This window comes from Cervus canadensis, chromosome 4 (assembly GCF_019320065.1).
Source record: "Cervus canadensis isolate Bull #8, Minnesota chromosome 4, ASM1932006v1, whole genome shotgun sequence".
Lineage (NCBI taxonomy): Eukaryota > Metazoa > Chordata > Mammalia > Artiodactyla > Cervidae > Cervus > Cervus canadensis.
The window spans coordinates 43,992,298-44,018,480 of NC_057389.1; the positions used below are offsets into that span (position 1 = coordinate 43,992,298).

Genomic DNA, 26,183 nt, shown 5'->3' on the forward strand with positions numbered 1-26,183 from the left:
CCCTAGAAAGTGCCTATAACAGACTTCTTTCCCAAACTACCAAGTCATAAAGTAAGGCTTCGATGACAAACATAGAACCACTTCTTCTATCTGTCCCCATCTCCTTATGATCTGTAACCACATTCATGATCTCCTACCCAAATGACCACAGCAGCTTTCTAAATAACCTTCCCTGCCTGCAGTCCTCCTCACTTTGGTCCACCTCACAAACCACTGCCAGAATCATCTTTGGGAGTCTGTCTGACACGGTCCCTCCATCAGTGGCCTTCAGTGACCCCTACTGACATCAGATAAAAAATACAGAGACATTTGACATTCTTTTCACTGTGACCACAATCTGTGGCTCTTGCTTATTAGTGTGCACGCTAGTTCAAGTGGATTCTTGTTCCTGAAAACAAGTCCTATGTTTCCCCACCTCTGTCCTTGCTTTTCCTCTGTCCCCTCCACCTGGAGTCCCTTCTCACCTATCACGGTTTCTTCAGGGGCCTATCTTGGTTGTTACCTCAGTGTTGAAACCTTTGGAAATCCTCCCATTCCAATGTTGACTCTCCTCCTCTTGCATGTCTGACTCTCTTAGGGCATTGAGTAGACTATCAGGTATCTATATAATACTGCTAATGAGCTAAGCTTGATCATGCATTATTTAAGGGCTGGAATCGTGTCTCTCTCACCACTAATCCCTGAAGTGCAGCACACGGTTCTTTGTGTGAAGAAAAGGAATCTGTGAAGCTGTGTGGAAATCATGGGGAGTGGGTCTTAGACCCTCACCCACTAAGCTGCATTCTCTTCCTGTCACCTTGGCTCACACATCCGGCATGGACAAGACATGTGACAGAACACAAAACATGTCATGATCACAGGGACCAGAGAAGACTCCGTGTAACCACAGTCACAGTTAAAGACCAGGCTTTGACCAATGTCCCAGTTAGGGTATAACTCTCAGCAAATCCATTAAACTCCTGATAGATGGTTTGTGAAGGAGCATCATTACTTCAGATTTTAACTCAGGCCAATCTGGTGTGGATTCCTTCTTGGTTGGGAAAACAGGGGCCATGCTCCCTTAGTTAGGAAATTTGAACACGTCGCCTCCAACTGAAGGGAGTATTTATCATAATAAAGAAAAGAAACTTCAGACCAGCAGATACATTGAGTTGGCAGCAGAAGTTGGCAATAGATCACAATTAGTAGGTTTACCAATTATCTTCCCCCAGTGACCGGCATTGGCTGTGCAGGTCTTTATCCACAACCTCAGGGCTTCGGAAACAAAACTCAGCCCCTCACCCAACCCCCAGCATGCAGGGACAGCCAACAAACAGCATCTGTTTCAAAGAAATGCCACCTGTCCAAATAGAAAAATCAAGCACCGTACCACCTCGCTTCCTGAGTATCTGTTTCCAGAGCAGAAGAGACAAACACACCATTCTGTCACTGACACAGCCTTTTACGGTTCCGCAGGGACACGCCTGGCCCCTGCCAAGTAGACTTGGCAAGTTTTAGAGGAACATTTGGGCCTTAGCTAACAGTTCTCTGACCTTATGGGGCAGAGCTGGGTGATCCGCCTTGGAGGAGCCTGATGCTTCTTGGAGGAGGCAGGCTGGAAGGGAGTGAATGCCCTGCAGGTGTGATCAGGTCTAGCTTTCTGGAGAGCAGGTGGTGGAGGGGACCGCCAGGGAGGTCCTTTCTTGCCGTGGACACTGGCACTAAGTCTGGAGCACACCTTCCTGTGAGGACTCCAGGAGTCCCACCTTTCACAGGGTGGAAGAGAAGTTTGCAACATCTGTGGTGTGAACACTCCTAAAGAGTCTGCAGTTCTGTGAATGGTTAGACAGTGTTTAGAAAGGTATTTTCTGTGATTCTAAATACTTCGAGGACAACACTGCTTTCCTCTGCTGTATCATCTTTAAGCACCTTGAAGCCCCTTTTCAGTGGGGACCAAAGGTATCGTGTATCATTACTACCCTTTATGCCATTGCTCACTTCCCATCTCTGCCATGCAGAACCATTTGCAAGGATCAGATCAGTGGATCTGAGATTGTTGGGGCGGGCACATGTGTCTGTGGCAGTTCATTTGCCATGATTTGCTGGTATTCGACCATGCCTGGAGGAATCAGCATAATCTGGTCGAGTGAGGCAGAGACATGAAGGAAAACTGGCTGGGCTGTATGTGTGCATATGTGGTTATTTACTCATATTTTCTGCAGCTGTTTTGCAATGGGATGTTTCCTGGGACCTCTACACTACTGGTTGCTAGAATGATTCCTTTTATTGCAGAGATGAGAAGTAGAATCCCCTAGAGGGAGGAGGGCTTTTCCCAGACCAACAACTCAAGGCCCTCTTAGGATGAGAGTTGCTCTTCTGTTTTTGAGTCAGGGAGCCCCATGGCTATCATAAAGGTTGCCAATGGAAAGAAAGGAGAACTGGGAGAGAGCTGTGGGCATATGGCCACCATTTATGTATTCTTGACGTGCACATTAACCACCAGTGGTCTGACTTGGAAGATGTTCCTTTTCATTGCTCTTTCCTTTTATCTTGCTCTTTTTTTTCTCCAAACAGTAAATGACTTGTTATGTCTTACAGAGATATAAGCAATAGAATTAAGTATTTCTTTAATATAGAGTTGAACTATTTTCAATACTTATCCCAGAAAGAAACTTTGATCATGTAAAACCCATAAAGGCAGTGTTACTGCTCAAAAAAGTGGTGCATTAAAAAAAGAAGTGCATTAAAGTGAGCATTCACTATCACCTTTAGACTTCAAAGTGGTGAGTAGATGCTCTGGGCTCCAAAAGTCCATGTGCAAATCTTTGAGTTGATGGTTATTGTTTGACCCATGTGCATAGGTACTGGGAAACCTGTTCTAAGACCAGTCTTCTGCCTTTAATGGCGCTGTCGGTCATGGACCCCAGCACAGTGTTAAAGTAAGAACAACCACGGGCTGTGAAGTCAGACTGCCTGGACTTGAAATCTGGCTCCTTTTGTTAGCTGTGTCCACTTGGTCAGGTAACTTAGTTCTGTGCTGCTGTTTCCTCATCCGTACGATGGGGATGGTGGTACTTCATAGGGAGATCAAGAGGCTAATATGAGATAATGCATAGTACAGTGTGTGGCATGTGGTAGGCAGTCACTCAGCAGTAGCTTTTATTATGGTGGAAAGTCATTTGAATTGCCAGCTGACCTGAGATTTGTGTTCATGTTACTGACTTTGTCACTATGTTCCAGGCATCCATGTGTGGGATAGGGAGATGGAGGTAATGTATTGAGTGGGCAGTTCATGTCACTTTCTGTACCTTTCCCCTGCCCTCAACTTTGCATCCAAATATTTGGATCACATGAGGTCCCTGACTTAATAAAACCTTCAGTAAATTATAACAGTGCAGCATCATTGGTGTTCCTGGACCTATAAAAGTGCATTCTCTACTTTGGGCCTTTCTAGGGTGATGCTTTGTAAGTATCTCAAAGTCTCTTGCCAAGCACTGTCCTCAGGAGCCTCTTTGAACTTTGCCTAAATGTGTACAAAGAGCTTTTTAAGTTCTTCCAGACAAAAATGCATGATTTATAAAATACCAGGCCATTTTGTTTCCTTTTATTAGGTCACATTCAATTATTTTTATATTCCTACAGATATGTTTATTTCCTGATATTTGGACAGTTAAAATTCTTCAATATATTTTCATTTCTATTCAGATAAGGACAAAAATCCTTAACACAATCTATTTACACTTTATCATTCTCTAGTCATAGCTAAACCTTTTCTCTTAGTTATTATCTGTGTTCTAGGAGGATTTAGCTTCTTTTGGTTTATCAGCTGTACCATAATTTCTTGTCTTAAGAGTCTTTGCACGTTCCGTTCCCTCTGCCCAGACTGTTCTCTACCTCTCCCTTCACTGACCTTACTTAACTCCTATTGATACATCATATTTCAGCTTGGAAAAGAGTATCCTTGGAAGAGTCTTCTCAGTCATATCCCACCCATCCTGCATTCCAGTTGGACTTTGTTATCTCTGGTTGTATTTGAGATCTTCTCTTTATCTTTACTGTTCTGTAGTTTCGACTGAATCAGTTGCTGGTTTTCATCTTTTTATCTGGCTTGGGAGTCAAAATTTTTGAATCTGAGTATTTATGTTTTCCATAAATTCTGGAAAATTCCCTTCAAATATTACCCCTGCTTCACCCTCTCTTGTCTCCATCTGGAACTTAAAGAAGATGCACCTGGGGTTTTTTTTTTTTCTTTTTCTTTCTCATGTCTCTTCACCTCTTTATTATAATTTTTTATCTTTCTATGTGATATTCTAGGGAATTTTATCTGATTTTTTCAGGTACACTAATTTTCTCTTTAACTCTGTCTAATTTGCTGTTTAACACTTTCACTGACATTCTATATTAATGACTACTTTTCTTCTCTAAATCCTAACTGGTACTTTTCTAAATATGTCTGGTCTTTTATGATATTGCCTTTTTCTTTTAAAAGTATTGTTGATTGCTTTTATGTTTTTACTTTTACTTCTTATTCTTGCTCATGTATTATATGTTGTCACATAATTTATAACTTTTTCCTGCTTAGGGCAGCCTCAGTATAATTAGCTTATTACTATGGTTTTGATTTCCTTTTTGGTGTAGAAATTTCTTAACTTGCATTTAAAAGGCTACTTGTTATATCTTTCTCCAGTATATCTAGGTGTTTTATAGTGGAAGTTTTATTCTGCCAAATTGTTGAAAGTAGGTGTCCTCTATGTCCCGTTTTATAGACTATCATACTAGTCGTGGACCATTAAACAATAATCATCTGTTTAATGTCTTTCTTCCCTTCAAGAATGTAGTTCCATGGGGACAGGGACCATGTTTGTCTTACCCCCAAATTGTAGCTCCAACTCCTAGCCTAGTGCCTAGATTGTTGTAGGGATCAATATTATTGAAATAATTGAATGATATGGAGGCAGCAGTGGCTCTGGATGTCATGTCATGATGGGTTAGGAGCCCCTCTCCATCTTTTTACAACCTTTTACACACTCTCACCTTTCCTTGAATGCTTTACTCTTCCCTAAAATGATTTAATCCTTCTGTAATTGACATAATATCTTACAGGTGACTTCACACTCTATTGCCTGTAATTACCTTCTGTATAGTTTATTCCATTTGAACTTAAAACCACTTTAAACCTAGGAAAGGATTAGGTGATTATCCTCTCTTTATAGATGAGGATACTGAAGGTCGGGGAGATGATATGTCTTACCTTTTGTAAGACAGTCATTAGTAAATCTCGAAGTTAAATCTAGGCCTTTTGACTTTAGTTCTATAAGACGCTGCCATAACTCTTTGGAATGCATACCAGAGACTCTTCATGTGAAAATAAAGTCCTCTTTGCTTCTTTCCTGAACTACCTATCTCTTGCTCAAGAAATCAGCATCTAGGACAGAATGGGTGCCGACACTCAATTGGTGTCATTTCAGTTTCGATGGCTAGAATCTTAGGACTCAAATGACTTGATTTTTCATTTGGACCACGTGTTTGTTTCTTTGGAGACAAACATTACAAACCACCTTCAAAGAGTTCAGGTTGCTGGAGAACCCTGTTTGTGGCCCAGTTGGATGTGGAGGTGTCTGGTAAAGGGTGGCATGTTACAAGTCACACAATAGAAACACAAGGTTCATCAATGTTGAACACTGGGAGGGGTGAGACGAGGCATGGAGAAAGAGCACGCGGGCAGCGACAGTCAGAGCAAGCTGAGGCCCCCGGGTCAATTTCCAACCTCCGGGCTGAAGATCGCAGGTGGCTGGAATCTCCCAGGCCCACAGGTATCCGAGAAGAGACCTCCCGACAGCTCCCGTGTAGCGCTGGAGCATGTGGCAGACACAGCAGCTTCCCTTCTGAGGCAGGGAGGGGAGAGGGAGTACCGAGGAAGCAAATCTTGGCTACTTACCTCAGGGCGGACCCCTTGGGCGTCGCAATGCCATAGCCTTTGGAATCCAAGTTACCTCCCACCTTCATGGTGTCACAGGGTTTCCGCTGCTCAATGTACTCATTCATGGTGGACTCTAGAAGGTAGGCGTATTTGCCTTTGGATTTCCTTACTCGGATCATCCCCTCCTCTGTGGTCCGCACAAACACGGATGGCTCTGCTGACTTCATGTACGTCCACATCTTCTCAAACACGGCGATTTTAGACCTCTGGCCAGGGACAGAACAAAGCTGGAATGAAGCACGGGCTGCGCTTGGCATGGAGGTCGGCGCACACACACTAATGAAGAGCTGAATGTGGCTTGATCACACATTCATGAGCGAGATTAGCTCAGGAAGAAACAAATTATGAGTGATTGCAAAATAAGAGGCTCTAATTAGTACCAGTAGGCTCCAAAGTACAAATATCTTGCAAATACAGAATGAATAGGAGAACTCAGAATCTTTTAATTACTGCTAAGTAGTTAGATTCCTCTTAAACATGGGAAGAGTTAAGAAACTGGGGCTCTGTCTGACTCTTAAAGACATCAAAGGATCTATCCATTGTTCAATAAGGTCATATTTACACAGTCCTGAAGAAGTGGAGAGCTGACTACAGTTGGAATCTGAGTTCGTCATTAAAAGACAACAACAAAGAATTTTTAGATCATAGGTGCCAAGTTACAGTCATCTCATATTGCAAGACTGTTCTCAGAATGTAATTTGTTGTCCGATAAAGTTAATAACTTGGGACTTGATATGGTCTTCTGCTAACATTTCAAAAGCCTCTACACCCAGCCAAGCTGCTTTCCTCATTTCCTCCTGAACTCATTTTAGACCTTCCTTCCTTTGTGACTTCACCTCATTTGTTCACTCCCCTGGAGATGCTGGTTCTCTCCAGCCACATTCCACTCATTATCTCACAGGTCAGAACAAGTATTGTGTATTCCAAGACTATCTTGGCTCCAAGGACAATAGCTCTCAAACTCTAGTGGGCACCAGAATCATGTATGGAGACTATAAATATGCAGGACCCAGGCTCTAAACCTAGAGATTTTGATTCAGCAGGTCTGGGGTGGGGCCTAGAATAAATTTTTTTCAGAAGCTCCCCATGTGATTCATCTGCATGGCCTGTGTGGCCCTCACTTTAGAAGGAATGTTGTGAGGATTGATACTCCTCTACGACACATAGTCCGGTCACTCACTGGATATCCAGGCTAGACTGTTAAGGATTGAGAGCCAGTCACACTTGGGCACAGGTCTCAAGTTTGTGGGCACTACCTGGGGATGGGGGACATCTTCCCTTCTGTGGGTCCTTCACAGAATCTAACCTTTCATCTAGCAGGCTTTTGGTCAGGGTCCATGATCCAGTACAACAAATCAGCATTGTCCTGTGTGATGTTATTCCCAAAAAGTGTCCCTTCATTGGCAGGTATTAAATAGATGTATTTTAGGGCTACTGATGTCTAGCTTTTGAAAATGCTTTGTAAATGGACAAGTGTTAAACACATATGCTCGTGTGTATGTATGTGTATGCATGTGTGTTCTTAGTCGTGTCAGATTCTTTGTGACCCCGTGGACTTTAGCCCATCAGGCTCCTCTGTATATGAAATTTCCCAGGCAAGAATACTGGAGTGGATTGCCCTTTCCTCCTCCAGGGCATCTTCCCGATCCAGGGATTGAACCCATGTTTCTTGCATTGGTAGGTGGATTCTTTACCGCTGAGCACCTGGGAAACCCTAAACACATATAAGGGGCTATATTTTTAAACTTTTTATTTTGTATTGGAGTATAGGCAATTAAATTCTCCAAGCCAGGCTTCAGCAATACGTGAACTGTGAACTTCCAGACGTTCAAGCTGGTTTTAGAAAAGGCAGAGGATCCAGAGATCAAATTGCCAACATCTGCTGGATCATTGAAAAAGCGAGAGAGTTCCAGAAAAACATCTATTTCTGCTTTATTGACTATGCCAAAGCCTTTGACTGTGTGGATCACAATAAACTGTGGAAAATTCTGAAAGAGATGGGAATACCAGACCACCTGACCTGCTTCTTGAGAAACCTTTATGCAGGTCAGGAAGCAACAGTTAGAACTGGACATGGAACAACAGACTGGTTCCAAATAGGAAAAAGAGTACATCAAGGCTGTATATTGTCACCCTGCTTATTTAACTTATATGCAGAGTATATCATGAGAAACACTGGACTGGAAGAAGCACAAGCTGGAATCAAGATTGCTGGGAGAAATATTAGTAACTTCAGATATGCAGATAACACCACCTTAATGGCACAAAGTGAAGAAGAACTAAAAAGCCTCTTGATGAAAGTGAAAGAGGAGAGTGAAAAAGTTGGCTTAAAATTGAACATTCAGAAAACTAAGATCATGGCATCTGGTCCCATCACTTCATGGGAAATAGATGGGGAAACAGTGGAAACAGTGTGAGACTGTATTTTTTTGGGCTCCCAAATCACTGCAGATAGTGATTGCAGCCATGAAATTAAAAGATGCTTACTCCTTGGAAGGAAAGTTATGACAAACCTAGACAGCATATTAAAAAGCAGAGACATTACTTTGTCCACAAAGGTCTGTCTAGTCAAGGCTATGGTTTTTCCAATGGTCATTTATGGATGTGAGAGTTGGACTATAAAGAAAGCTGAGCGCCGAAGAACTGATGCTTTTGAATTGTGGTGTTGGAGAAGACTCTTGAAAGTCCCTTGGACTGCAAGGAGGTCCAACTAGAGCATCCTAAAGGAGATTAGTCCTGGATGTTCATTGGAGGGACTGATGTTGAAGCTGAAACTCCAATACTTTGGCCCCCTGATGCGAAGAGCTGACTCATTGGAAAAGACCCTGATGCTGGGAGGGATTGGTGGCAGGAGGAGAAGGGGGCGACAGAGGATGAGATGGCTGGATGGCATCACTGACTCAATGGACATGAGTTTGAGTAAACTCAGGGAGTTGGTGATGGACAGGGAGGCCTGGCGTGCTGCGATTCATGGGGTCGCAAAGAGTCGGACACGACTGAGTGACTGAATTGAACTGAACTGATAGGCCAATCAACAATGTTGTGATAGTTTCAGGTGGACACGAAAGGGACTCAGCCATACAAAGGGACTATATTTTTTAAAGACAGTTACTACTAGAGTCAGCCAACCTATCTAATCTAGTGATTGATATGTAGATTACAGATTTCTTTATATATGTAATATGTCATTATTCCTCGTGCACAATATCAGGATTATTTTCTTGATATCAACAGGAGTTGGCAAAATACTGACATATATTTAGGTTGTTGTTTGAGCCAGCTGATCTCAAAAGATATTTGGGCCCAGGAAAATTCTAGCTCTCAAGGAAAAATGAATGGAGATAGTTACTGGGAATGTTAGTGAAGCATTTGGTAGAGGGAGTTTTAAGATAGTCTTTAATCAAGTAAACTAGGTGATTTGTTTCATAAGTGGGTACCAGTGTGCACACTGGCCTGGGGGTGAAGATCCCTGGATTCCAGGCTTCTATCTACTGATAACTTTCCCCATTTGTTCCATGAGGAGTTTGGGCATGGTCACCTTTCAGTTCCTTGCTAACTTGAAATATTTGATTCTTTACATGAAGATTCATCATTCAAGCAACAATGTCCTGGGCAGGGGGAGAAAAAAAAGAAAGGAGAAAAGGGAGGGAGGATCTCAAATTAGGAAAAGAAATACCCCGGACAAATCATGGGATCTACAATATATTGAATATTCTCTTATAGTAAACTGAGAAATAGATAAAATCAGCTGTGCCCAGATTTTCAGATCACCTTCCGGGCTCAGAACCACCAAAACACACAGCAGGGCAATGGCAAGATGCATTTTGACCTGATAGGATGGTCACAGCAGGGAGAGGGGCTGCAGACAGCTTGAGCTGCAGAGTGCTCTGGGCAACAGTATGCAGAAAATTAATATGTCCCCTCCGCCTCACCCCAGTGCCCCCAGCACTGAGGCCGCACTCACAGTCGCTGGGTGTGAACTATCAGGAAAATCTCATCTCCAGGAGCATGAAGACAGCGTTAGTGGCAGGGAGGACGGGAAAACAGGCTTGGGGTGTTTGTTCTCGGATCTCTCTATCATCTGCAGCTCCCACAGCCCTTCACACATCTTAATTAACTGTCGATGGAGGACTGAGTGACTCTGGGTTGGGGCTGCCAAGGAGCTCTTGGCTGCCATGGGGATGACAAACTAGGGTTTTCAGAGATTAAAAAAAAAAAACAAAAAACAACTGTTTGTAATCAGTAACTAACAAGACTGAAGGTGCCTGTGGGAGCAGGAAGGGAATTGTTTATCATACAGTCTGCAGTCCTCAAAGAACCTGGTACAGACAAGGGTATGTGAGGGGGTCTAATTCAGTGGAAGAGCTTTGAAGTCCATGAATATAGAAATGGAGGGTGTTTGGGGGATCTGTATAAAGCTGAGAAATGTTCTCAGTGTCCCTGGTGTACACTCACTTAAGCAGTTGCCTGTAATCTCATGCTCTCTGAGAGGGATATTTTAATGACGGTATTGGTTCCCTTCTGTGGAAGTGCCCCGGACAAGGGATGTCCCTACCCTGAAGAACTCCTTCGTAGATCCCGCTTCTAGGGTCCCGTAAGCGATTTCTGTCTGCTTTGCAAGGTCCTCAGCACTCTCAATGGGAGACACCATCCTCTCCACCGTCAGGAAGGCGGCCAGATTGGCTGTGTAGGAGGAGATGATGATCAAGGTGAAGAACCACCAGACGCCGCCCACGATGCGGCCGGACAAGGACCTGCAGGCCAAAGGGAAGAGATGTCAGGAGCACAGACATCAATTATAGAAGGCTGTGTGATGGGTGGTGCTAGTGGTAAAAAACCCACCTGGCTAATACAGGAGACATAAGAAACGTGGGTTCAGTCCCTGGGTCGGAAACATCCCCTGGAGAGGGAATGGTAACCAACTCCATTATTCTTGGCTGGAGGATCCCATGGACAGAGGAACCTGGCGGGCTACAGTCCACAGGGTTGCAAAAAGTCAGACGTGACTGAATCAACCTAGCACACACACATGTGGGAGGGGCCAAGGGCTAGCCCCAGCTCATCAGCAGAGCTGTCAAACCCTATTGCAACCATCTCTTCTGTCAGCAGAGTGTGAGAATCCAAATGTCAGAGCCTCCTGTGCATTTTCGTTCCTTATCGTGGATAAGGACTTGTGGGGTTGCCACTCAGGGGTGAGACAGCTCTGCAGGTACATCTTCACACTCACTGTCACACATGCATACATATCGAGACACATGCCAACAAAGAGATATGTCAACACCTGCCCATGAAATCACCAACATGTATAAATATTCTGTTATGTGCAGTTACATATATGCCAAATGTTTGAATATACATATGTGAATGCAATGCATTTACACACATGTGGCACACATTTTATCATGTCCAGAAATGTTTTCAGACTGCCTTCTTGCCAATGCCCTCCTGGCTGGCAAAGGCCACCAAAATGATGGATTTTAGAAGGAAGGGAAGGGAGAACATTTTAGAAAGAAAAGACACCACCAGCATTCTGTTCAGCCACTTTGGGGAATGTCATTGTTGAGTGCAGGCACAGTTCTCCTCTTACCATGGTGAAAGAGAACTTGGTTGAAATAAAAGACAAAGGATAGTCTAATCTGGATCAAAGTGGCAAATATGACAATCATACATGAGAAATTCATTCTTGAGATTATTGTCATATTTTCTTCTCTTATTCCCAAAGCTGTGAAGAGAAACATGACCAGACAAGAGTTCTACTGTGACTATTTGGATTTAGCTAGGAGATTTCAAGTCCAGAGCTTCCCAAAGATATTACCAATGATGTTGATGTTATATGGTCTGATTTTATGTGGTGGCCAGATGTGGCATCAAGTCAGACTCAGTCAGATAGTGACAAAGTTATTCCATTACTCCTTCCATCCTGCTCAGTTTGTTAAGGAAGTATCATCCCGAAGCTGCCGTACCCTTAATCCCTTTATAACACGTGCTCTGACAGCCTCAAGCTCAAGGGTGACAATGCTTAACTAGAACCTCATGCTTAACATCGAGAGCAATCACTAGTCCAAACCACTGAGTTTTACTGATAAAGAAACTCAGGAGTCCCAAGTCACACTGACTCAGGAGCAACACCCAGGCCTGCTGGCTGGCTTGATTGTTGAGACCTTGTCAACCCTCTCTGTATTATTCCTACGTTCCTGTCTCTTCCACTTTGTTTTGGTTCCTGGGAGATTCCTTTTCACTCTAGGCAGACAGTGTTCACCCCAAGAAAACCAACAAATACTTATTGCTTGCTCTATGGCTAGCACTGTCCTAGATGCTTCAGAGGAAGAGGGAAATAAAAGAAGACTTATTCAAAGGAGTGAAAGCCTGAGAGTGCAACAAAACTATGTCCTTTGAAGAACAGCTGCAGGAAGAGGGGAGGCTATACAGGAAGAAGAGACTTGGAGAGGTGTGTTCACTGAAGGACTGATGTGAGGCTTGTGCCACATGACCTGATCCGGGCGCATTTGGCAGAAGTTACAGGAAACAGATGCTGTCTGAATAAGAGGAAGATATTTTTGATGGGGAGTGTAGTGCAACGGTGGCTATTCTGGGGGTGAGAGAGAGTTTCCCCATTTCTGAAGATGTTCAAGTGATAAATCATCTATAGAGATATACTTGGTGCCTGCCCATGGTTCTCCAGGGTACTAAGTGCTGGGGACACAAAATAAACCAGATAGAGGAAGGGCCAAGCATCACATGGGACCAGAGACCAACTGCTTCTTCTTACATGCCTATCTCTGACATTGTGTGATTTGAACTCATTAGTATGTAGGCCAGGATGCATGGATTCTATTGGATGTTAAACAAGATAAGATACATAGAGGCAAATCATTTTCCTAATGCCCAAGGAATCATAAGTAGTTGTACGCCAGATCATACTCGTCTTCTGATGACTGGTCCAGTGTTCTGTTCACCTTCTGTGCCGTGTCAAGTCGCTTCAGTTGTGTCAGACTCTTTGCGACCCCATGGACTGTAGTTGCCAGGCTCCCCGGTCCATGGGTTTCTCCATGCAAGAAACTGGAGTGGGTTGCCATGTTCTCCTCCAAGGGATCTTCTTGACCCAGGGATTGAACCTGTATCTCTTATGTCTCCTGCATTGGCAGGCGGATTCTTTACCACTAGCGCTGTTATAGGTGTGCAGAGTTCTGAGAAGATGCTTCTTTTCCAATTCCGGATGATCACAAGGGCACTTGAACTGGATTTCTTGTTTCCTTTCACCTCCCCACCCCCCATCTTCCCACTCCTCTGCCTAATCAGTTATCCACAAGGCAGCCTGCCTGCTCTTTTGAAAAACATTGATTACATCCTGTTTCGTTGTTGCTTAAAACCCATCAAAGCTCTCTTCTTACACTTGGAATAAAATTCAACTCCTCAGTGGTCCTGTGTGGTCTGGCCCTTGGTTCTTTCACCATTGCCGTTACAACATGGATTCTGTAACTCCAGTCACATGGAAATTTGTTTGATCCTTCATACTCAAAAGCCTCTCACCCTTAGCACATGCTGCTCTTTCCCGTGATCAATGCATCAACCCTATTCATCCTTCAGACCTCAGCCTAGTCCTCACTCTTTCAGCATTCGAGCTTGTGACTTTCAGATCCCCATGCAACTCACATCACAGTTGATGTCTGACATCTGTTTGTGTGAGTGACTGTCAGTTGTACCCCTCGACCACATTCTCTCTGAGAGTAAAGGAACTTATAGCTCTTTTGTGCCATGTGGAATCTCTAGCACCCAGTGTACACTTAGCCTCAATAACAAGTGAATTGCATGGATGCCACCTCTTTTAGAACCGGATGGCTCCATTCATGTTAGATTCTAGAGCTCAGGAATAACTTTCAGGGCCAGGATAATTCTAACCTGCTTATGCTTCACCATGTCTAGAGTCATGGCCCCAAACTGTGTGTTCAGGATGGCAACATTATGTGAACTGAGAGACCCAGCTAAGGTCTCCCCACTTGGGGCTCATCTGGTGAAGCTCAAAGTCTTTCCAAGAAAGGTCCTGGTCTGTGGGTCCCTTTTCCCTGTTCTTTAATTAATATTTATCAGCTGAGTGTTGAGAGTAGCATACCCTATAGAGGGTTCCGCACATCCCCTACTTGATGAAAATAGCAAAGAAAAATTCTGCTCCACAGCCAGGAGAATAACTGTCATCGTGGAATAACTGAGGGGCTGCAAGAAGGGGCTCTTCAAAATGAGACATGATTCCAGTGCTTTGTTTATATTCAGTCTATAATATGGAACTTGAGTGTGAGTGAACCCCCTTTCAGTTCAGACCTGGCACAGGCAAAGCCGAGCCTCTATGTGAGAAGTCTGTATTTTCCCAGCTCCATCCCAGAGGCACAGAGCTGGAGTTATTTAATATTAGAAGCAAGGACTGGCAGTGAGAGTCTTTGCTGCTTCACTGACCAGCCCCGTATCCTTGGCAAGCTGCCTACCTGGCTGGGCCTCAGTCTCCTTCCCATTTAGTGGGTGAAACTAACCCTATCTTGTGGTGGGAAACCAAAACTTTCAGAACTAGAAAGATTCTTAGTCCATTTTTTCCCTTTAATGAGTACAAGCTATTGCAATTCAAATGGTAGAGGGGAAAGTACTCTGAAAAGTGCTGTTGAAACAGAAGACATTATTTTTATGATGATGATGATTCCCCCAGGGAGTCACAGGGCAAAGAACCACTTTTCTTAGTAGGGATGGAACAACTGTAATCTGAACCCCTTGAAGTTCTGCCTAATCACCTGAATTTTATTAGTCTTGTAGCTTGGCATAGCTCTTCACCTGAATTTTATTAGTCTTATAATATGGCATAGCTCTTCGCCAAACTTCCTAGGTGATTGAGGAAACACTATATTCCTCCAGAAGTGACCACAATTTATGTGGCTTGTTGGACTTTTATCTTACTTGAACTTGATTCATACCCCTGTGAAGTAGACAGGAGAGGAACGAATGCCCCCCATCTGACAGATCAAAGGACCACAGGTCAGGGACGTAAAGGCACTTGTCCAGGGTCACACAGTGAGGCAGAGCTGGGACTAGGACCTGGGACTTGGTATTTCCTGCCCACTCCAGTCATTGCAGAGTGCTCCCTACTTCACCAGCTTCTGATCTGTCTGTAGAAGGACATGGACTTCCTCACCCCATGACGACTCTATGATGCTGGATCATGGCCAACACTCACCTCTTTTTTTTTTTTTTACTTTGGGACTATTTTGATTGATTGATTGAAGTGTAGATGATTTACAATGTTGTGTTAATTTATGCTATACAACAAAGTGATTCAATTATGCACATATTCATCCTTTTTTAATATTCTTTCCTATCGTGGTTTATCATAGGATAGTGAATATAGTTCTCTCTACTATTCAGTAGGACCTTGTTTATCCATCCTGTGTATAATAGTTTACATCTGCTCACCCCAATTTCCCACTCCATCCCTTCCTCAACCCCTTCCTCCTTGGCAGCCACATTCCTGTTCTCTGTGTCCTTGAGTCTTTTTCTGTTTCCCATAGGTTCATTTGTGTCCAATTTTAGATACTACATATAGTGATATCATATGATATTTATCTTCCTCTGCCTGGCTTACTTCAGTTATTATGACAGTCTCTAGGCCCACCCATGTTGCTGCAAAGAGCATTATTTCATTATTGGTATGGCTGAGCAGTATTCCATTGCATATATGTACCATCTTCTTTATCTTTATGGATAGGTTGTTTCCCTGTCTTGGCTGTTGTGAGTGATGCTGCTATGAACATAGGGCTGCATGCATCTTTTGGATTAAAGTTTTGTCTGGATACATGCCCAAGAATGTTCACCTCTTGTAATGTTCCGCAGAACCTTTGGAATCCACACAAAGCAGTTTGGCCACCATCACCTCCACAGAATTAGAAACCTGTTTGCATTTTGTTTGTTGTTGTTGAATAACAAGTCACTGTAAGATTAGTGACTCACTGATGATCTCCTGGCTCCGTGGGTCAGAAGTCTGAGTGAGGGTGTCTAGACTCTACTCAATGTCTAACCAGGCTGAAATCAACACATTGGCTGGGGCTGTGGTCCTCATTTGGAGGTTGGGGTCTTCTTTCATGCTCACTGGCTGTTTGCAGAGTTCATCTCCTTGTGGTTGTGGAAATGAGGCTGTCATTTCCTTGCTGGCTATCAACCAGAGGCTGGTCTCAGCTCCTGGAAGCTGCCAGCATCCCTCATCATCTGCCTCCTCCACCTTCAAGCAAGTGAGAGTGTGGCAAACCCCTTAATTCTTCCAATTTTTCTGACTTCTAGCTCTGGAGAAAACGCTCTGCTTTTAAAGGGCTTATCGGATTGGGTGATGTCCACTTGGATAATGTTAAAGTCAACTGGCTTGGGACTTTAATTACATTTGTCAAGTCTCTTCACAGGAGTACCTAGGTTTGGGGTTTGGATCACCAAGAGACAGGAAATTTTTGAACTGCATATACCATACTGATTAATCACTCATTTTACAAACATTGCTTATATGATAGGTACTGTTGGGCACGGGGCCTGGGGGAGATAAAAGTGAATACACCACAGTGTCTTCCTTCCAGGAAGAAAATGGGAATGTGGTGGGCAAACATAGGCTTTGGGGTCAGATGCTTTGATTCTCTGTGGAGTGCTATGTTTGGAGCATAGAGTCTGGAGCATAGCGATCACTCAGTAAAGCCATCATTACTATGTTATATAAATATCATAAACAGTAATTATAGCTTTATCTTGATCATGTGACAAGTAAGAAAGCAATACTAAGGGAACACAGAAGTGCTTGCTAAGCAGAGCTTGGGAAAAGTTACCAGCGGAGGAGAAACTTGTACTGGGTTTTGAAGTGTGGGTAGGAGACTGCCAAGGTGGGAGAAGAGAGGGGGGCTAGAGATTAGAAGGAGCTGAGTGAGGTATCACCTTCTCTGTGAACTTCCCTGCCTTTGCCAGCAGAGCACTGGGTAGCCCTTTCTGTATCCCTGTTATACCACGATCATTCTGCTCTTAAAATGCTAACCATGCCGGGGTGATGATTTAAGATGTCACTATGATTATTTATGGTATTTACTCTTTAACATTGATGATGATGGGCTGAACTAAAACAGGGCCCATAGATAGTGGGAGAAGCAGGCTGACTGGAGAGGTGAAGGATTTGGTGATCCATAGGGGCAGAGGAAGTGAGAGAGAGAGAAATGCTCAATTGCCACTCCTTGCCCACCGGGTAAATGCATTCTGACATGGCCCGGGGAGCCAGATGCTTCCCGCTAGATGCTGGTCTCCTCTGAAAATGACATTTTCTTCCTTTGGTCAATGAAACACTAGGCATACCATTAAATGCATAACTTGGTGCTAATGAAAGGCAGTAAGGATCTGGCTGGACCATCTTTGGGTTCTGATAGCTAGCATTTCCTTCTTGGTCATGGATTCGGATTCACCACAGGCCTTTAAATGTGTATTTCTAATCTCACAGCTTGGATTTGTTTTTCTAGACAAGGTAGTGGGCATTTTTTTTTTTCTTTTTCTGTAAAAGGCCAGGTAGTAAATATTTCAGGCTATGAAGGCCTTATAGTTTCTGCTGTACTCCTCATCCCTGCTGGTGTAGTGTGCAAACAGCCACAGAAAATGTGCACACATGTGCACATGGCTGGATTCCCTTACAACTTGGATGCAGCCTGTGGCCTGTAGTTCAGTGACTTCTGCCCTCAGTCTTACTCTGAATCACAGAGATCTTTGATTGAAGTGAATACACTATTTTGACTTTTTTTAAAAATCATCTATCCAGTTATTAGGCTTCCCAGGTGGCGCAGTGGTAAAGAATCTGCCTGCCCACGAGAAACTTAGGTTTTGATCCCTGGATCTGGAAGTGCCCCTGGAGTAGGAAATGGCAACCTCCTGGCAGGCACAGGAACCTGGCAGGCTACAGTCCATGGGGTCACAAAGCGTTGGACCTGAGTGAGTGACTGAGCATGCATCCAGTTATTAGTACCGCTCACAAACACCTAGATAAAGTATTACAGTGATCCATTTGCCAGTTACTTCTGTGCTATCCTCATGGAGAAAGGTGAAGGTGTTGTTTAAGAGAATAGGCTCAGGGGCCAGACGAGACAGGATGGTCCTGCCGTGTTAACTTATTGGTTGTGTGACATTGGGCAAGTCATTCAATCTCTTTGTGCTTGTTTCTTCATAAATGGAGTGCTAGTACTCATCTTAAAGGTATTCTTAGTACTGAGAAAGGAACAAGTACCAGTGAAGCCTGTAGCTCAGGGCCTGGAATGGAGAGAGTGTTTTAGGATGGAGGTGTACAGGCAGTGTTTGGAGCAATGTCCTGGTTGCAGATGGGGCAGCAGGTGCTGTGGCCAGGGGCCTTTAGGAAAGCAGATACATGGGGCCAGTGTAGGGAGTGGAATGGCGTTAAATAGGAATCAGCTCCTGATCTCATCCATCTCCCCCCTGCCCAGGACATCTGTCACAAGGAGTTAGATATGGACATTCTTCTTTATTTCAAAAGCTTTGTCCAAGAGGAAGGAGACAGAAGGGACACCTCCTGTGTGCCTTCATTCAGCTGAGCTCAAGAGGTCACTGAGCTCAAGCTATTTCCCTTGGTCATCTGCTTCAAATGGCTATTTTTAAAAAGTAATGGAAACAGGAGCATGAAGGCAAGGACTTGGATGGCCCTCCTCTAAATTACTGAGAGATTAAGGTCCATCTTGACTAATTATTCGGCTGAGCTATGTTCAGAGAGAGGCTCACTTGGTATCAGACATTGAAGTTCCCAGACTGGGGTAAATAACTGGCCAACTACAACAATTCCACTGATGAGTCCCCTTCATCCAAGATGCTATGCCTGAGTGGCAAAGTATCCCATTTTCACCAGCTGCAAATCACTCAGCGCTTCCCTGGTAGAGTGGAAGTGAGTCATGTTAATTGCCCAGCTGCTGGCCACTGTGTTCCAGACCCAGAGGAGGGGGCGGGTCTGGGCTCCTGTGCTGAGTCCCAGGGTGGGAAACTGGGGGGTGGACAACAAGCTCCAACAAGAGCCTGGTATTCTTCTTGTAGAATTTGCCGAGCTGTGTTTCGAAGAGGGACGGTCTTATGTTCCTTTTATTTTCTATTGAGATAAGCTTTAGGAGTGTAGTGTGGCTATAGTTCACAAAGGAATGAATGTAGATCAATCTGTCCATGTTTTAATATTTGGTGATTCTTTGGTTCACTCTCTAAGTTTCAGTCTCTATAATTGAAAATGGAGATCCTGAATTTCATCTCATGAATTGTGAGAATTTGATGAGCAAGTCAAGCTTTGCATCTAGCACAGATTCAGCAGGACTCAAGATGTTCACTTGATGTGTTGATGACGATGACATGATGATGGTGGTGGTGGTGGTGATGATGGTGGTGGGGATGGTTATAATATAATGATGGTGGTGGTGGTGGTAGTGATGGAGGTGGTGGTGGTGATGATACAGTGATGATGATGGTGGTGGTGGTGGTGATGATGGTGGTAGTGATGGAGGTGGTGGTGGTGATGATACGGTGATGATGATGGTGGTTGTGGTGGTGATGGTGGTGGTGGTGATGGTTATAATATAATGATGGTGGTGGTGGTGGTAGTGATGGAGGTGGTGATGGTGATAATATAATGACGGTGGTGGTGGTGGTAGTGATGGAGGTGGTGGTGGTGATGATACAGTGATGATGGTGGTGGTGGTGGTGATGATGATGGTGGTAGTGATGGCGATAATATAATGATGATGGTGGTGGTGGTAGTGGTGGTAGTGATGGAGGTGGTGATGGTGATGATACAGCGATGATGCTGGTGGTGGTGGTGGTGGTGATGATGATGATTTCTTCTGGAAACATTCTGCTTAGCTTCTAGGCTCCCTGCTCTCTTTAGTCTCCGTGTACTTTGCATGTTGGTCCTGCTTAGTCTGCGTTGCTGGCTTTTCCTTTCTTGCTTAATCTTAAGTTCCTGTTGTGTCCAGAGCTCAGGCTTCAGCCCTCTTCCCATCCCTGTCTACCCTCTTACCACAGATGATCTCCTCCAAGCCCATAACTTTCATATGTGGATGCTAACACCTCCTAAATATCAATCTCCTGTCCTTCTGAACATGAAGTACTTATTCTTCTCCATCTTTCTAATCTCAGGAAATGACACCATGGTGCCCCCTGCTATTTAAACCGAACACCAGGTGGACAGTTCTGATTTGTCTGTTTCCCTCACCTCCAGTCCATCAAATCCAATCATCCTCCACAGTCCCTGGTAACATTCTAGATACTATTGAATATATACTAGCACCACATTTCCTTGCTTCTTCTCTTGTTCTTGAACAACCTACGTCCACACAATAGCCAGAGAGACCTTGTAAAACTGTAAATAGGATCTTGTTGTTCCCCACCCCACTTAAAATCTGTCACACATAGACAGTAAAATCCAAATGCCTTGATCAGGTCAACTTCCTCTGGCCCTCCTCTAATCTTGACTGGTACCATCTTTCCTGCCGTGGCTCTGCCCCTGCCTCATTGGCTTTGTTCTAGTTCCTAGAACAAACCAAAGTCTTTCCCACATTAAGACATATGCAGTTGTTCCCCCACCTGGAACTTACTTCCCTGAAATTGTCCCAGTGCCCAGGTTTCTGCTCAGACATTAGCTCCTCACATACGCCCCTCCAAGCACTATCTCTGCCATCCATCTCTCTCATCTTATCTTGATTTCTTTTCTTCATAGTGTTTATCAAAGGCTAATGTGTTCTTTAAATAACCATATATTTATTGATTTGTTTATTCATTATTATCTGTCTGCTGCCACTAAAATGGAAGTTCAGAGAGGGCAGGGGGCTTTGTCATTCACTGCTGTATCCCTGGAACCTAGCAGGGTGCCTGGCACCTAGTAGGTGCTCATTGAACATATGCTGAATAAATGAAGGATGGCACAATGTTTATTGAGCACTGACTACATACCAAGCCTGATGAGGAATACTTCAGAAGTTTCTTCTTAAGAAGATCAATTTAATGGAATGAACGTGACACACACGAAGCAATTGTGATACCTGGACTGGGGAGAACAGCATGGGGTGGGGAACAACATGATCCTATTTTCACTGATTAAGTGCTGTGAAAGTACAGAGGTGCAGAAAGCCATGCCCAACTGGGTAAATCTGAAAAAGGAGCCGTTTACTAGGGATATGCAGGGCAGGCAGGCTTTGGGCGTTCTGAAATAGAGAGAAAGGTATTTTCTGGAGCAGGAACAGCTGGTACTCTGGTGTGGACATGGGACAAGAACACGCCCAAGGCATATTAACCACCCAGCAGCAGCAGCTACTGTTCTCTGAGCACCTACCGTGAACCGGTTAGTGCACAGAATACTTGACATTCATTCTTCTAATGCCCATTACTCTCTCCAGGCCACATAAGCATATCCCACCCCCCTTTTGATAAATGAGGAAACTGAGGGTCAGAGAGATGAAATAATTAAGCCCACAAAGCAGGTGATGGAGCTTATGTGTGAACCTGGGTCCACTGAATTCCAATGGTATGATTTCATTGTGCTGAAAGTGGGTGCAGCTTGAACCAGGGCTGCCACCTCTCTCAAGGTTGCCCTTCTCAGGTCCCCAGGACCACTCATCCATAGTTCCTAGACACACAGGATTGGGGGCATCGCACTTGTGGTAGAAATGGAACTTCCTCCAGCATACACTTTTTGGGGTAAGTTCTTAGAAAAAAACCACTCTTTATAGCTGGCTGCCTGCTGGACAGCCCATAATACTCAAACATATGTTTTTCCTGTACCCTCCTGAGAGCCCCTACCCTTTGCTGATCTACCAGCTGATTTTAGAAGTGAAATGGTCCTGGGAGACTGGGTCTCTGCTTTGGTGGGTCACGTGAGGGTCTGAATTGTCATCTGTGGCTCAGCATATCTGGCATTCAGAGTCCTTAGAGTAGGCAGCAGATTTAAATGTGGGATGTTGTGGGCTTTTCAAAAATAGACCCTAAACCATTAGAGAAAATAACAGTGCGTGCGTCTCCTTTAATTAATGTTTGTTTTGCTCCCGCACAAGGCATGTATTACAAGAAGCTGTTTTACTTAAAATAACCAATTGAAAATCCTCCATTTGTCAGGTATTTTTTCACCCTATCCAGTTCCCTGCAGACTCAGACCTTCTCACCCACGTATCCCCAACCAAGCTGGCAGGGCAGACCTGGAGGCTGGGAACAGTCTTCTTTCCTCACCCACAACTCTCCCCATCATTTCATCAAGGGAACACTTGGTTCTTAGACATTGCAAACAGTTATGCCGTAGGAATTCAGAAGCTGTACAGACCTCCTGTTCCATCTCTGCCATTTATTAATGGTGATTTAAGGCAAGTTATTACATATTCCTGAGCCTCAGTTTCATCTGTCTGTGAAATGGGGATAATAAAGAACCAACCTAAAAGCGTTGTTGTGAGGATGAGCTGTAATGTGCTTCACTGGCCACCTGGACCTGAGGAGGTACCTGGTTCAAACAGATACTCCTGTTCTGAAATGAAAGATGCCCTGGCAGGAGATTTTCAGTTGCTGTTGATGAAAAAAAGCAGGTATGGCCTATTGTATAGCCTACGGTATGGCCAATTGCAAAGTCAACTTTGGCAGATAAGTGGTCAGGAGTATATAATCTAAGAGATTACTGAGTCAGCTGGGAGGCTAGATTATGGGCTCTTTTCTTCCCCTACCTTCTTTCTTCTATTTTTCTGACTTTGTAAATGAATACCTATAGGATTTATAATATGTAGAAAAACCTAGAATGTAACAGTTAAATTAAGGACTGTGGCATCATCCAACCTGGACTCAAATCCCAGCTTCCTCTCTTACTGTGTGACCTTGGGACGGTGACTTAGTTTTAGCTCACTCATCAGTAAAATGGAGATAACAGCAACACCTCCTCATGTCAGCATTGAATACTGCTGTTATTCTTTCCAGTAATTTGGTGGGTGGCAGGGGGTCAAGAAGAGGGACAGAAGGGACTGACGTAGTAGGGAGCTGAGGGACAGTCTCTCTGGGTGGGTGACATTTAAGTTGAGAGCTGAGGGTTGAGAATAATCCAGTTGGGTGAAGAATCTGAAGGAACAGCATTCTAGACAGAGGAGATGGGAAGAGCAAAGGTTCAGGGACAGAAAAGGGCTTCATGTGTTCAAGGTAGCATAGGATGAGTCTGGAGAGTAAGGAAAGGACTAGATGGAACAGAGCATCTGAAGCCAGAGCATGGGCTCTCTATGTAATGATTAACAGTCCAGCTATTAGTGTCACCTCCTTCAGGAAGTCTGCCTGGCTGCTGCTTCCTCTCCTCACTTCTCATTTCTTTGAACTCTTCTGGTTTTCTGTCCAGTAGCTTCCTTAATTCTGCTCTTTTTCACTGTTAGCACCATGCTAAATTATTAAATAATTTAAGGGGTTTTAGATGTCTTCATAATTCTCTAGAACTCAGAACAGCCTAAGTATTTGTTGAGTGAATTTGCATGAGGAATTCTATGGGGTCATAAACTGATTTCAAAAATCTTAGGAGCACTCATTTTTGAGAAACACGCATCTTAGATACATCCATAATTCTTACATAGTCATAAAATCATGTTTCCTCAGACCCGTGCTCTGCAAAGTGGTTGTCATAGAGCAAATTGTTGCCTAAAGTTAAAATAATAAAACTGTGTTTCTTTAAAAATATTACAGAAGACCAACCACAAATTTAGACTGAACTGTAAGGTAATACATGGATATTATATCAAACTACTAAGTTTGTGGTAATTTGTTACCCAGCAGTGGAAAACTGAATTGACTAGAAATCACTGTGCAGTGTTCCTTTAAGCCATCCACCTCTTGTGTCTGCCTTTTGAGGGTGGCTACAGTAAATCCCTACCCCAGTATCCTGTTCTCGTCGGGTCCTTTACTTCCCCTTTATGTTCTCTGATGGAAGTCTGTGGTTAAGAGGAAAGCCTCCAGTGTCAGCCTGCTTGGGGTCAAAAGCCATTCTGTCAACAACAAGGTGATGACCTTGGACAAGTTACCTAACCACACGGAGCCTCAGTTCCTCACCTGCCAAGCGGGATACAGTCAGCAGAAAATCAGCTGCCCAACACTCTGTGTCCCAGTCCCTAGGTCCTGTGAATGTGTTGCATTTAGATGGCAAAATAGACTTCCAGTAGAGTTAAGGTTGGAGGTGGAGGTGGAGGTTTAGTCGCTAAGTCATGCCCAACTCTTGCGACCCCATGGACTGTAGCTTGCCAGTCTCCTCTGTCTATGGGATTCTCCAGGCAAGAACACTGGAGTGGGTTGCCATTTCCTTCTCCATTTCCTTCTGCCATTTCCTTCCTGACCCAGGAATTGAACCTAGGTCTCCTGCATTGCAGGCAGATTTTTTTTACCAACTGAGCTACAAGGGAAGTCCCAGAGTTAAGGTAAGGAACCTTAAAGCAGGCTGATCATCCAGGTGGACTCAGTGTAATCACATTGGTTCTTTAAAGAGGAAGACAATTGATCAAATAGATGAGACTAGCTAGGAGAGTTTTTAAGAGTGTAAGGTGTCCAACTCTTTGCGACCCCATGGACTATATAGCTCATCAGGCTCCTTTGTCCATGGGATTCTCCAGGCAAGAATACTGGAGTGGTAGCCATTCCCTTCTCCAGGAGATCTTCCCCACCCAGGAATCAACCCTGGGTCTCCTGCACTGCAGGCAGATTCTTTACCATCTGACACACCAGGGAAGCCCTAACAAACACAAGAAATTTGATCCTCCATTTCTGGCTTTGAAGATAGGAAAAGAGGGCCATATGCCAAGGAATAAGAAAGCTGGGAAGAGCCCTTAGCTGAAAGTCAGCAAAGAAACAAGGACCTGAGTCCTACAACCATAGAAATTAAAAATTTTCAACAGCCTCAATGACTGAGGAAATGGATTTTGCCTTAGAGCCTTCTGAAAGGAACAGAGGCCAGCTGCCACCCTTATTTTAGCTCAGTGACACTTGTACTGGACTTTTGACCTACATAACTGTAAGATGACAAATGTGTGTTATTTTAAGCAGCTAAGTTTTGTTATGGCAGCAATAGAAAACAAATGCAGGAATGTTGTGAAGAATAAATACATGTACATCATACAGGATAGAGACAGGCACATAGGAAGTGCCTAATCTGTGCTATTTTTTCTATTATTTTTATTAGTCATTCACTGCTTGGCCACACTCATCTTCCCTATCTATTCTGAGCACTCTCATTTGTGCATACCTCTTATCTTCTTACTTCTCTGTGCATGTCCCTGGATACCCTTTCCAACTTCAAAATCCATCTCAGATGACATATTCTCCAGGAGATTTTCTCAACCCCATTTAGTTGGGTGCAGTAGCTTCCAATGCAGTACATTTTTTGGCCACTTTGCTAGCTGTTATATTTATTTAAGCCCTAGGTTGTATGAAGGATTTTCTCTCATTACTAAATTCTGTATGCTATGATGTTTCATTGTGATCACAAAACAACTCCCCAAATCTTTTCTTAAAACAACCAAATAGATTTCTTTAAAAAAAAATTTTTTTTTGTCATGGCAAGAACACTCAGTATGAGATTTATCTTCCTAACACATTTGCAGACATACAATTCAGTAAACTATAGGCACACTGCTCTACAGCTGATCTCTAGAACTTACTAGTCTTGCTTACCTGAAACTGTGCCTGTTGATTAGCAGGTTCCCCTCTTCCCCTCCGCTACAGTCTCTGGCAGCTACTACTGCACTGTTTGATTCTATGTACTGAGTTATTTTAGACTCCTCATATAATTGGAGTTATGCAACATTTACCCTTACATGACTAGCTTATTTCACTTAGCCCAATATCTTCAAGTGAAAGTGAAAATGAACTTGCTCAGTTGTGTCTGACTCTTTGCGACCCCATGGACTGTAGCCTATCATGATCCTCCATCCATGGGATTTTCCATACAAGAGTGCTGGAGTGGGTTGCCATTTTCTTCTCCAGAGGATCTTCCCGACCCAGCAATTGAACCCGGGTCTCCCACATTGTAGGCAGATGCTTTACCATCTGAGCCACCAGGGAATATCTTCACGGTTTATCTCTATTGTCCCATATGGCCGAATTTCCTTTTTAGGCTGAATAATATTCCAGTATGTGTATATAATGCATTTTCTGTATTCATTCATCCACTGATGGAAAATTAGACTGTTCCATGTTGACT

At 43.8% G+C, this 26,183-nt stretch overlaps 1 protein-coding gene across 4 annotated transcripts in view; it reads right to left on the reverse strand.

The window, feature by feature from the left end:
- Positions 1-26,183, reverse strand: part of GRIA1 (glutamate ionotropic receptor AMPA type subunit 1) — a 336,275-nt gene that overhangs the window by 35,128 nt on the left and 274,964 nt on the right. For all 4 annotated transcript variants that reach the window (XM_043464901.1, XM_043464899.1, XM_043464900.1 and 1 more), the window contains exons 12-13: positions 10,515-10,713; positions 5,918-6,165 (exon numbers count right to left, since the gene is read on the reverse strand). In XM_043464901.1, the coding sequence (XP_043320836.1) occupies positions 5,918-6,165; positions 10,515-10,713 (447 nt within the window). The remainder of the gene's footprint in view (positions 1-5,917; positions 6,166-10,514; positions 10,714-26,183) is intronic.